This window comes from Saccopteryx leptura, chromosome 2 (assembly GCF_036850995.1).
Source record: "Saccopteryx leptura isolate mSacLep1 chromosome 2, mSacLep1_pri_phased_curated, whole genome shotgun sequence".
Classification (NCBI taxonomy): domain Eukaryota; kingdom Metazoa; phylum Chordata; class Mammalia; order Chiroptera; family Emballonuridae; genus Saccopteryx; species Saccopteryx leptura.
In genome coordinates this window covers 129,845,447-129,859,163 of record NC_089504.1, presented here as the reverse complement: position 1 = coordinate 129,859,163, position 13,717 = coordinate 129,845,447, and the positions used below count along the sequence as shown (strand labels likewise).

The 13,717-nt window shown below is 38.7% G+C and overlaps 1 protein-coding gene across 1 annotated transcript in view; it reads right to left on the bottom strand.

The window, feature by feature from the left end:
- Positions 1–557: 557 nt before the first annotated feature.
- LOC136394893 (receptor-type tyrosine-protein phosphatase S-like) overlaps positions 558–13,717 on the bottom strand; it is a 44,790-nt gene continuing 31,630 nt past the window's right edge. Inside the window, 6 exon segments of the mRNA XM_066368718.1 lie at positions 558–647; positions 3,740–3,865; positions 5,424–5,550; positions 6,139–6,187; positions 6,190–6,316; positions 6,747–7,031. Of these exon segments, the coding sequence (XP_066224815.1) occupies positions 633–647; positions 3,740–3,865; positions 5,424–5,550; positions 6,139–6,187; positions 6,190–6,316; positions 6,747–7,031 (729 nt within the window). The 3' untranslated portion in view covers positions 558–632.

Sequence of the window (13,717 nt, the reverse complement as noted above, 5' to 3'; positions counted from 1 at the left end):
TTGTCTGCACTACAATTTTAACCGAGGTATCATTCTAATCGGTTATTGACTGTCAAAACCCAGAAAAACCAGTACTGTCATTAAGGCTTGATAACTATAATTTTTCCAAGAAGCAACATACCAAGTGATATTTATTCATGCAACACTATGAATAAAAAACAAGGAAAAACTGATTAACTGAAATAAAATTATCACAAGAGAATGTACCAATGATTCCTGCTAAGGTAAAATAGGCCAGAGAAACACAGTTTGGTCCTTTGTTACAAGAAGTAAAATTTGGGGATAAAAATCTTCTGGTGATTTTCCTTTTATGGAAGAAAAGGGAAATGAGACTTTGTTTTAGGTTTTACAATACATTTTTGAGAACAAAATATCAATTATGTATATTCACTACAAGAAGTTTATACTTACACTAAATAAACAAAACCATATTTTCAAAGTTGTTCCCACATGATCACAAATGGAAACTCATCAGCCCTGATTTTCAACTCACCTGCAATGGACTGAAATAGGTCCGTCTTGGCCAAACTGCTCTTTTGTTTTATGGACTTGGCCAATGAAGTCAATAAATCCTTCTCCAGACTTTGGCACTCCTTGCTCTGGCCAGTCAGTGAACTGGAACTGTCTCACTGTTAGGACTGACCGTCCTGCCGGGAGAAAGCCAAGGACACCAGGAGGATTCCGCCGGGGCACAGACCACACCAGCAAACATGATGGTTTTTCCAAAAAGAAAAAAATGGATAAAAAGCAGCATATTATGCTTATTTACATGCATGTTTTATCTGCTGTGAATACTGTCTCCATTCATATATCCTGACACTGCGAATTAGTTTGCTATTGTAATGTCCAGTCACAAACCTCATAAAGTACAGAGCAGTGCAGTTCCTATATGAGTGCATGTTTTAGAGACCCAGAGTTTGCCTTCAAAACCAAGGTGGAACCTATACACTACATTTTAAAAATTGTAGAATCCAGTGACTTCTTATTGAAAGGAGCATTCAGGCGTGTCATCTAGAACAGAGGGTTTGCTATTGATACAACTTTACATCTGCTGTGCTTGCTTATTTATAGCATTGTCAAATGACAGATACTGAAAATATCTAACACAAATTAGGTAGCTGCTGTTAACTTGGAGGCATACGATCTCTAGACATTGGCAGAACATACAACATACATCATGTGACTGACTATGCTGCTGAGTAGGCAGTGAGGCATCAAGTAGATCAAAGAGATTATAAGCAAATAAATGCTCTTATTCTGTTTTTTTTTAATTTTTTTTTATTTATTCATTTTTAGAGAGGAGAGAGAGAGACAGAGAGGGAGAGAGAGGAGAGAGAGACAGAGAGAGAGAAGGGGGAGGAGCTGGAAGTATCAACTCCCATATGTGCCTTGACTAGGCAAGCCCAGGGTTTCGAACCGGCGACCTCAGCATTTCCAGGTCGATGCTTTATCCACTGCGCCACCACAGGTCAGGCAAATGCTCTTATTCTTGAAAAGGACTCTTCCTGGCTGACCACAGGAATTAAGGTGTCAATGGGGGTTTTGACTCAGACAAATCAAAACACAGAAAGAAAATAAGATGCAAAAGGAGACTCTTTCCTATAGTGATTAGGCAACACTGCTCTGAATCATGAAGTATAAATTGTGTTAAAAGAAAATACTAAGGCCCTTCTGATTCCTTCTGGAATCCTGCAAAATAAAAAAATTTAAAAAAGCAGAAGGGCCTTCTGTTTACAGAAGCAGGAATAACAATTATGAGCATCACCTTTCTCCCCAGAATAAATAGAGATAATCCAAATTATAAACTTAGAGGGACAGGGCCCAATTGAAGAGGCCCAGCTCCCAACCTTGTATTTTGTATCACCTCTTTTCCCATTTAAATGTTTTTCTGGATACAGGTGAGCATGTACCCAAGATTCTGGGTGAGTCTACAGAGCAAGACTCAGTCTTCCTCGTTCAGTCATACTGAGGAGAGGGGCTGACTCACGATGAGACGGGCCGGCATCAGCCAGACTGGCGGTGTCCACTAGAACAGGGCTATTTCTGACTGGCACCATTTGGGGATGGTTATAAAATAGGAAGATCACATCAACTTTCTGAGAATTTTGTGTGCTTTGCCCCATAACTAACTGGGTTACCATGGAAGCATGATTTACTCCCCTGTTTGTGGAAAAGGTTTGAAAAGCACAGGAAGGAAGCCAGAGCCCAGGCAATGCAGACTTGTACTCTTCCGGACATTTAGAAGATTTCATTTCTGACCACAGTTGCCGGAGAGAAGAGGCCACCAACCTGTGACTCCATTTAGAGGTCACCTGCTCAACAATACAGTATTCTCAACTGCCAACTGGCTTCTAAACTGGGAAGTTGAGATTAGAAACACACTAGGAGCACAAATGGCAAATGTTATGGCAGCCAGGATAATTATTCAATCATAGGAAGCCTTTAAAATGAAAACATACACATGAATAAGTCTCTGCTTCGCTGTTCCTTTTGAATATTATGATCAGATGAAATCTGGGCACATGAGGAGTAGTAAAGAAGGTATCTCCTGCATTTACAGAGCCTGGCTTCAACTCTTTACCATTAGAAGTGGTGGGCTGTATTTGCTTAGAATGCATGTAACATTCACATTCACTTATCTTGCTTCAAATTCTGAAAGGGAATTATTATTATTATTATTATTATTATTATTATTATTATTATTTAACAAGGCATGCTTAGTTGAGCAGCTCAAAAAAGAGACCTAGGAACTTAACTGTTGCCTTGTGTACAGTCACTTTCAGAGCAGTTAAGACTTCAGATTTTCTGGCATTAACAGGTCTGTCACCTCGGCCTACCAGCCTGCTAACCAATTTCTGGTCCACTTTAGGTCAACAGCCAGGACTCCGGCTTTGGAGATTAGCAGACAATCTCTAAACACGAGTATTGGTTAAGAAAGCAGCTTTCCAGAAAAAAACAATGGATCAAGTAAATAGCTTTACACTGGAGTTGTACTTGACCCACCCACTGTGACAGCTCCAAAAACAAAGCAGAGCTTTGGACTGACCCCTCTATCCTAAGATATATTTATAGTCACGGTTTGAGAATGGCTAAAGGCAAGGATATTAAAGTTTACACACAGAACATCTTACATCAGAGCTGAACCTTGGACTCAGCAATCTAGATAAGAAATGTAAAATGAAAATTAGCCACCCAGGGTCGTGGGTGCACAGCTCTGGTGCACAGACACATTAGCACACCAAGGAATAAACCATGCCAGCAATCAAATTAAAATGTGCAAAGCTTGTTTGATTCTTCTAAAAAATGCCATTTGCTCTGCAGTTTTAAAATCATACCAAATTAACATCCAAGCCCACATGACCTAAAGGGTTTTGCAAAACAACATATTTACAGCCTCAAGTAATGAAGAAGTCAAGAAAGTTCCAAAGAGAATGAGTTGAGAAGGTGATTGTAAGAACAGTCAGCCAATCAGTAAATGCTTTCCAGCACACATACTCACCAAATGCAGTCCTAAAGTTGAGCTGCCAGATGTTATATTTGAAAGGAAGCCAACCTGGGTTTGTGAGAACACTTGCCAGACAGAAGAAAAGTTACTTTTATATTTAAAAAAAAAATTCCTCCCAGCTGGGTGGGTTCTTTTTGCTTTGGGAAGAAAGTCACTGGCAAATGTTTCTCCCAGAAGTGCATTTTAGACTACTTGTCAGCTAATAGTTAAGAGCGTAAGACTGTGCCAACTTACCCTGGCATCTGTGACCTTGAATTCTCTAAGGATATACTGTGGCATGTTGTACTCAGCCATGGGATCTACAACAAAGTACTGGAATCTTGCAGATCGTTCTGCTGGCCAGTATTGATGACATTTCTCCTGAAAGGAGAGAGGGTTTATGTAAACCATACAAACGGGAAATAAAGTTTTGTCTGTCTTCTAGTTATCTCTCTATATATTTTTTTCATTAGTAAAATTTCAAAATGCAAGCCCATTCCAACTGCATGCAAGTTATTTTTTTTCTTTGAATCTGCAAGTTTCCTGAGAATAGCAAAATCCTGTGGTTCAATTCTTGCCCATAGTATGAAGGACAGGACATGGAATATATTAGGTGCCAATACATAATCATTGGATTGAATACTTTGATAGGGTAACATCTTCATATCTATATGTTAACCAAATAATTCCATCTGTCCTTGGACGTAATACTGGCCATGTTAATTGTGCATTGCAGCACCTCAGTAGACTTGCACCATGGTGGACTGGAATGAAGAGGACCATCAAGTGTGAATGCGGAAAGAAACCTCCGAATTGATCTGGTCCAATCTCCCTTCTCAGCTGAGGGAACTGAAGCCCAGGCAGTTTTAATGACTTGGCTCAGTGTCACAGTGTCAATGACCACATCAGAATAGTCAACTCAGTTTTCTAGATCTTTCCCCTCCACCCCCGTGGGCCCTAAAAGCTGGGTTTTACATAAATCTCTATCATTTGATTTATACTAAAAGACAGAGATAATATCTCAAGCAAATATGGCACAATGCTTGCTTGCATATATTAAATTTAAGAGGGAAGTCCTTCTGTGTCTCTAATACTATTTTATGTATATTTTCTGAATAATCATTTTTCCCCCCTACAGAGACTGAGAGTCAGAGAGAGGGATGGACAAAGACAGACAGACAGGAATGGAGAGATGAGAAGCATCCATCATTAGTTTTTTGTTGCACATTGCAACACCTTAATTGTTCATTGATTGCCTTCTCATACTTGCCTTGATTGCGGGCCTTCAGCAGACCGAGTAACCCCTTGCTCGAGCCAGTGACCTTGGTCTTAAGCTGGTGAGCTTTTGCTCAAACCCTTGCTCAAGCTGGCGACATTGCTCAAGCTGGCGACCTTAAGGTCTCGAACCTGCGTCTTCCGCATTCCAGTCCAACGCTCTATCCACTGCACCACCGCCTGGTAAGGCAATAATCATTTTTTAAAAGTAGATTTGAGATTACCTTTGAGTTACCTATGTAACTTTATAATACTTTATGCAATGGGAGTGGATGGTGAGCAAGTAAGAATTGGCCTCAGATATGAAACAACGTCAAGTTCCCTCCTAAAGAGAAATAATGGCACGTTTGTTCATAAAACTTCAGCTTGTCCAGAATGAAAGGAAATAAAAATATGTTGACGACAGGACATAAGTCAAACAGGGTCATTTGCTTACTTATTTCTCTCTATAATTGTGTTTCACTGAAAACAAAATACTAGATCTTTCTTCAAAGCACACAAATGAAAGAACTCGATGTGGCTTTGTGAGTTAAAACCCACCCAGAGTAATGAATGGCCCCAATGTTTCTGGAGTACTCTGACTTCCCAATGGCACTGGCTCTTGAGTTATTAAAATTGAATCCTCATGTCTACATGAATTAATGTCTTAGGAGGAGACACTCACTCTGCCCATCTCATGCAGCTTGGTGAGCATAACAACGATGGTGGAATTGTGTTCCCACAGCATCCGCCAGAAGTCCTCGGTGGTCTCTGCCAACGGCCCCTGGGTAGCAATGTAGGCTTTCTGTTGTCTGAATTACAGAGAATGGAAATAGCATGTTAAAAATATCAGAGAACATGCAAAAGTTTGCATTTGCTATGAGAACATCAAACTTGGTAATAAAAACTAAAAATATATCATTAATACAATGGCAGTACATTTCTGTTAATATTCTATAATCAAATAAGGACATTTAATACATTTTGGGGACTCTGCAAAAGAAATTGCTTTGTTAATATTATGATGTATGTCTATCATTTTTTAAATTTTAGTGCAATACTAATTAGCTCAATTTCATGTGTCACACAAATCATTTAAGCAATAGTTGTGCGGTGTCATTTTAAAGAAATGACTCTTACACAATCTATTAAATTTATGAAATATGGTGCAAAACAGCTTTTTTATTAACTCCTTCCATGTACAAATGGCTTCTGAAAGAGTGCAGAAAGCCAGATTAAAAACTCCATGACTGCTTCTTCTATTCAGAATTATATAAAACAAATGCTGATCTGTGCAGAAAGAAAATGCTTTGAATTGAGATAAAATTCATTCCTGCTAAGAAAATAGGACACATGTAAATATCAAGGCTTTGGATTGTGAGGGGAACAAGAGTGTATACCTGTATCCATCCATAAAACTGGCATTGATGTAATCAGATCCTTCTACTCTCGGATAGGCTGCAGGCATACCCTTGTGGATTCATATGGCATAATATTAACAAGGCGATTTTTGAATTTATTACATGGAAGATGGGCACTGACGAATCTTGAGGTGTGAGCTTTAGAGCTGGCTAGACGCTGTTGAATAGAAAAAAGGAAAAATCCAAACAAGATAAGTTAGCTTTTGGTGTGAATGCAAGGTACCCAAGATTTCCTCCTTAGATAGACAGCTTTTGTTTACTTTGAAGCAAATGACTCTTCAAACTGTATACTGCTTTTCACTTCTAACTAGTGAACTCCATATAGCCTATTGAATTTTTAAATATTATGTTCTGAGAGTATGATCTCTCAGTTTAAATTCGGGTACAAAGAGCTCAAGGTATTGTTGGGAAGCACAGAATAGAAAAGAAATAGAGGAAGCAAGTGTTTATAGTCAGATACCCGAGGACAAGGTCAAATGAATCTTGTAACTTGGCAAACTTGAAAGGTTAAGATAGTGAAGCAACTACTCAAAGATGACCCCAGAGTGACCTGCTCCTAAATGACCACATCATGTCCAATATCATACCTTAAATTCTAGCTCCATTCCTGTGACATTCTCTCCTGTCTCTATTTGTGTCAGCTTCTGAATGTAGGCATACAAGTTTCTCGCGGACACTTCAGTATTTCCACAAGTCACTGCTTCTAGCAGTGCATCGTGGATAAAGATGTACTGGTCTTCTGTTTGAACCATGTAATTCCTCTGGGCTCTCATTAAAGTTACATGGCCATAAATATCTAGAGTTTTTTCATGATTTATTCTCTCTAACATGCATCTATTACAATGAAACAGCCAGTCCGGCCGACTCTCGCACTACAAGAAAAACAGAGAGAAAAGTCTACATAAATACATCAGGAAACTAACATATATAATAATAACATTATTTTCTTTATTATTAACTGGGTTTTAAAACTCATTAATTCTACTCCAATGGCTATTGTGATAATTTTGGAGCACTCTAAAACCAAAAGTATTATCAAGTCACCATAACCAATGTGTAGGGAACAATATACCAAGTCAAACTAGTTTGGTTTCAGTGTGTAAAATATCAAATCTATAGTTACTATGCTTCTTGATCACATAATACAAAGTAGACATTATTTTGAAACCATTATGAAAAAACATACATTCAGGCTGTTTATAACAGGAAATATTTTTTAATAGTAAAGATCTAACTAGGCTATTTTATATTGTAGACCATTCTCAGTCTATTTGAGTTCAATTTAGCAAAAAAAACTAGTAAATCACTGGACTTGAAATATTTCATATTTTAAGTCAGCACGGAATTTCTAAAACCAACCTAGTGGGAAGTACATAATTAAAATAATAAAGTGTTGCACGCTAAAAATAGTGCAAGGTATTCTCAGTGGGAAAAAATTCTTAATAAAAAGCTATCACTATAGAGTGTGGGTGTGTTCTAGTTTTTACTCCCTTTAATTTCAGATTTGAATATATTATGAAATTCCAGGTGAAATTCATGTATTCCCGATGGGAAAATAAAAGCCTCACTCTGTTGGAAGAAGCTCTGAGGCATTTTTTAAACTTCATCACTTGTGGACTTATGGGTCATTTTCCAATTGGTGGAATCTGGCTCAAAGAGGAGGAGGTAGAGAGTCTGCAAAGCGAGAAGACAAGATGTGCCGTTCCAAAGAGACAGTCTAACTTACTGAACGGATCACAGGGTCAGGTTGTTGAAACACTGGAATTTAATTCAGTGTTGAAAAGAAAGATATTAACAAAATAACACATTTGTGTTCTTAAATCTCAAGGTAAGCCTGTTTGTCTCTTATTTTATCAACTCTTTTAGGCTATTTATGTGTCAAGTATGCTAGAATCCAAAATTCTTGGTCATGGATATTTATCTGGCTGGGAAACATGCAATCAGCAGGTACAGGTAATATATCACCACCTTATATACCAAGCAACAGGAAGCCTCCTTTATTTGCTACATGCCACTGTCTCCTGCATTTGTATATCTGTGTGTTCTTTCATTTGTCCACCTGTCCATCTCTTCATTCAATGAATAACGAAGTACTTTGCTAAGTAACATACAGTAACTTTGCTACAGCATTACAGACTACTTAGATTCCACCTTAAATATCTCAGAGTCTATCATGAAGATACTTTACAGAACTATTTATAATACAAGAAAGGTTATATTAATTTTTTTTTGTGTGTGATGTGACATTTGTACCAAGACTTGAAGAAAAGAAAGGATGATGAATTTTAAATGATAGAGGGGTTTCTTAGCTTGACGCGAGACCTAAGGTTCAAGATAGTTTTTCCAGCCTGACCTGTGGTGGCACAGTGGATAAAGCGTCGGCCTGGAATGCTGAGGTTGCCGGTTCAAAACCCTGGGCTTGCCTGGTCAAGGCACATATGGGAGCTGAAGCTTCCTGCTCCTCCCCCCTTCTTTCTCTCTCTCTCTCTCTCTCTCTCCTCTAAAATGAATAAATTAAAAAAAAAACAAAACTTTAAGATAGTTTTTCCAGATACCAACAGTTGGGTGTCCTTCAGAAAGATATTTAACATTTTTCACATTTTCTTGCATTTCTTAAAACATGGTTATGATAATTAACCTAAAGGAAGAGGCAGTTGCTTGGTAGGTATAGACTTCAACCTCTGATGCTGACAACAAGGAATAGGCAATGTTAACTCTGGGGAATTATGACAATCTCTGCTGGATAATTTAAGATTAGGCTTTCAAAATCTTGCTTTAATCTATCCCCTAAAGCTGTGTCCTCATTTCTCTTGTTATTTCCAATAAAAAATATCTAATGTTGGGGGGGAACTTTGTGCTTTCCCATATACTGGTACGGTAAATAAAATGGTAGTAATGTGATTTCCCACAACAGGGTTTGGTGCCTGGGAGGCATTCTGCAAATATGGCAGCTTCTTTTACCCTTCCATAACTCATAATATTTGGGAACTGCCCTGAACTTAGTGCTAATGGCAAAGGGCCAAACAAGGACTCAGATGCAGACTCTCTGAGATGCTGAACTTTAGCACATTTCACAATACCACCACTGCTTCACATGGCTTTCTGTCATTTGGGTTAGCAGCAACTGCCACAATGGTGACTTTCTTATGGCTCACCCAGTACCATTCCTTTAGTAGTGTCTATTCCTAGTGCAGTTTCCTTTAGAAGTCTTTTTTTCTTGGTTCCTATGACACTTATTGAGGGAGTATGGGAAATATCAGAGGTTATCCCTTTGGGGTTGATGGTAGGAAGGGAGAAAATTTTATAATGATCTCAAACACAAAATAACCTGAAATATGTAGCACTAAACATTAACCAAAAAGAAATGTGAGTCATGTAATGGTTCCTTGGATGTCATGACAGGATAGAAGTTCTATGAAGTTGCAATCCGAAATGAAAGATGAACCCTAACTCTCATCTTCAGAAATCTACCAACATCCCTTTAAACTGTCCATCAGAAAAAATATTTTCCCCTTTGATCCCTGTACTGATTGTTCTCTTGTCTCTCTGGATTTTTCCATCTGTATCTCTTTTCCTAACTTACAGACCTTTTCCAGCCCTCCAAATGAAGATGAGATCCCCAAAGTACTATCTTTTCTCTCATTCCTCTTCATGGTTCAGCAAAACAACAGATTCCTAAAGAGATAGGCCCTTCTCTGAACGTAGGGAAGATCTCAATTTCAAACTCCCCTTGAATTTCTCTAGAAATAAAAAGATTCCAAGATTGATCAGTATTTTCTCTGCTCAAATCTGCTCTTCTCTCATTCTTTCAGCGACATTCAGCTGTAAAATTTAAGAATCAGCTAAGCTTGCTTTTGCCTTGTGCCCTGCACAGTAATAAATTATGAATTTCTATGCATTCAACCTCAACCATTTTATTCTACTATTCATCAGTGGTGTGTTGGAGCTGCAAAAGTCAATTCTCAGAAATTCTGCTTAAGGAAATGTATTAAAAGTTGGGGTAATACTCAAAACCTATTGCTGCTTAAATATTTTACATTTATGCTCTTCAGGTGGAAAGATATTATATAACAGGGTGCTACTGCGTAGCATTCAGTGCTGTCACATTTGAGCTTGAAATCAGCCCTGGCAGGAGTACTTACACCAAGTTAATTGGCTAATACTACTCCTCTAGGGGGCAGTTCATCATTATGCTTTATCAGCACACGCTGACTGTCCTAATTCATTCATTCCCACCATCAGGGACACACAGGAAGGTGCCCGTTATTTTGTTCTTCCAGCCACATTTGTGATAGGCTCTTTCATAAGACTCTGCAGACTATCACCCCACAAACACTTACTGAGTGCCCATGATGTGCTAAGACTTAGGGAAGTGGTAAGCAAAACAGTCAGGACCTTTCCTCAGGAAAGTTACTGTTTAGTGGGGAGATTAGATACTAAATAATCATGTAAACAAAGATATAATTGTAAATCTCAACAACTTCTGCTGTGAGTAGGTAAATGTGCAGGGTGTTGGTATAGCACCTTTGAAGAAACGTCATTTAAATTGATACCTGTTATGGACTGAGTAGTGCACTCTAAAAATTCACATTGAAGTCCTAACCACCAATGTGACTATATTTAGAGGTAGGGCCTTTAGGCAGGTAATTAAGGATAAATGAAGTCATAAAGGTGGGGCCCTAAGCCAGTAGGACCTTTCACAAATAGGAGGATGCACCGGAGATCTGTCTCTGTGTACATGCGCAGAGGAAAGCCCATGTGAGGACATGGCTAGCAGGTGGCCATCTTCAGCCAAGAGTGGTCTCCCCAGAAACCAACCCTGATGGCACCTTCAGCCTGGACTTATAGCCCCCTGAACTGTGAGAAAATACATCTTCATTGCCCAAGGTCCCTAGTGGGTGGTGTTTCGTTATGGTAGCCCTAGCAGACTACTACGATAAGGCAAGGATCACTGTGCTGAGTAAAAAGGGTCAGAAAGGAAGAGAGAATATTGCACAGAAAGATCCCAGAATGAAAACAGGTTAGCATATTTGAATAACTAAAAGAAAGCCAGGGTGGTTGAAAGATAGTGAGGGAAAAGGGCATGTTCCATGTACTTATTTTCCATTTTAAGTACTGTTTATAACATGGGTCCCCAAACTTTTTACACAGGGAGCAGTTCACTGTCCCTCAGACCGTTGGAGGGCCGGACTATAAAAAAAACTATGAACAAATCCCTATGCACACTGCACATACCTTATTTTAAAGTAAAAAAACAAAACGGGAACAAATACAATATTTAAAATAAAAAACAAGTAAATTTAAATCAAGAAACTGACCAGTATTTCAATGGGAACTATGGGCCTGCTTTTGGCTAATGAGATGCTCAATGTGCTCCTTTCATTGACCACCAATGAAAGAGGTGCCCCTTCCGGAAGTGCAGCGGGGCGGATAAACGGCCTGAGGGGGCCGCATGTGGCCCGCAGGCCATAGTTTGGGGACCCCTGGTTTATAACATTAAACAAATAACAGAATAACTATACTGAGAACAGCTATTAAAGTAACTGCATGTTTATAAATAGGCAATAAGATTACTACAAGAATCAAGACTTTTCCTCAGCTCCAGGCAAATTAAATGTATTTTAAGCTTTCCCACTTCTGGGCCTTGTGGACACAGGTCCCGCATCCTCCTCCTCATGTCTACCTGTTGGCGTCTCCCTTTCTTGTGGACTTGTCTCGTCTGCCACATAGAAGGAGCAGGACTCTCCCCTCGGTGTATTTCTCCTTGGATCCACAGGACAATTTATACCCCTTTATTAGCAACTGCCTCCCCTTTTTTTCCCCCTGGTTATCATGTTTATACCAGTTAATATTCTCCTTGAGGGGAATCACAAGAGCTTTCTTGTCGATACTGCGTTAGATAATTTCTTAGGGTGATTGCCACGCCAGGAAAATCGAAGGTGCTCAACCTGAGTTGCAAAATTTAAAAAATGTTAAGTTTATATATTTCTTAACATATGAATGAACTCTGAAGCTCTCTCTGGAATCAATGATTTATACAGAAACATTCCCCAAAGCCCCCAGCAGGGGAGTATTTTTTGACACCTGTTTACAAAGATAAAGGGAGATCTTATAATTTTATGAGATGAAAACAAGCCATGCTTATGCTTTACTCCAGTTGCTCAGAAATAAACCCCAGGCATTACTTTTTTTTCTTAAGAAACTGAACAATGCAAATTCAGAGCTTTGGAAAGAATGCCAGCCTCCTTTCGTTTGAATTTCCAAATTCCCATAGCAGCACACATTTTACTTCCTTCTCCAGTTTACTCTCTTTTTCACCCATCGTCAGGATCTGAATGCAGTGCACCGTTCAAAATGAAGGACTGTAGTTCCAAAAGCAAATGCATTTTTCTTTGATCCTGAAAAATTCCGCTCCCCGTAGCAGCCTTAATGACGGAACCCTGTTCAGTGTTGTTTGTTTTGCATCATTTCAACAGCCTTCAACCTGAAACATGGTAAGAACAGCAAAACTGATAAACCACCCTTATTTTTATCTGTTTTCTGTCGGAGTAGTTGCCAAGCACAGAGACAGATTTTTCTAAATTACTTAAAAAAAATCCAAAAGAGTGCATAACCCCATGCTTCAGGCTGAGGCCAGCACAACTCATTACATTTACTGTGTTACAGAAAATTCCAGCAAAAGGGGAATTGGACTGTATTTTTAAATCAAACCTAGCATTAGGCTGGTCCCTGTAACCCCTGCAGTAAAACCACCTTTCCAAGTTTTCTTCCAATAAGGACAATAATTCAATTAAAGCAGACCAAATTATTGCCAAACTTTTGCCTTAAAAACAAGCCAAACCAATCCAAAACAAAATAGTTTCAACGAGTGATAGACTGTGCAATCCATTAAACAAGTGTGCCTACTAGGAAATGGTTATTACTTCAATATTATCATTTTCTAAACACATGATTGAGTTAGTCCCACAAGTTGAAATATGCTTAATGTCCCGTGATGCGCTACAGTAGTAATGTACAAAAGGAAAACATTGAGAGGCATAAGGGGGGCATTCTGCACTAAAATTGTTCTGGGGATGTGCTTAAGAATTGGCTTTCCTGATTAATCTGGTGGAGTTTTAATGCTGACCCTTTTCGGATACTTCACTAATCTAGCAAAGAAGACAATAGAATTAGGAGATTTTACAGTACATTTAGTTAGGTGCAAAGACAGTAAAATGGACCAAAAATCATAGAGAGTATTCTGTACATATATATCAGCTCATAATTTGATTGGACATTCCAGTTCAGCCATAACAAGAATGGCATTCATGAACTGCAAGAACATTAAAAAGGAACATCTATGAAAATGGGTTGAGTTTTAGGACTAGGACACAAGTCATCCGATGATTATCCTGATAAAAGTATGAAGTGATCTTGATGTGGCTGCCATTTCAACTCTTTCATTTTTGTTCAAAATTAACATTTAACTTATTATGCATCTGTACTGGTCATCTCTAGACTATTTAGGGCTCTCTACCAAAATCTGACTCATAAGTATTTTAGTATTATATCTTTTGTC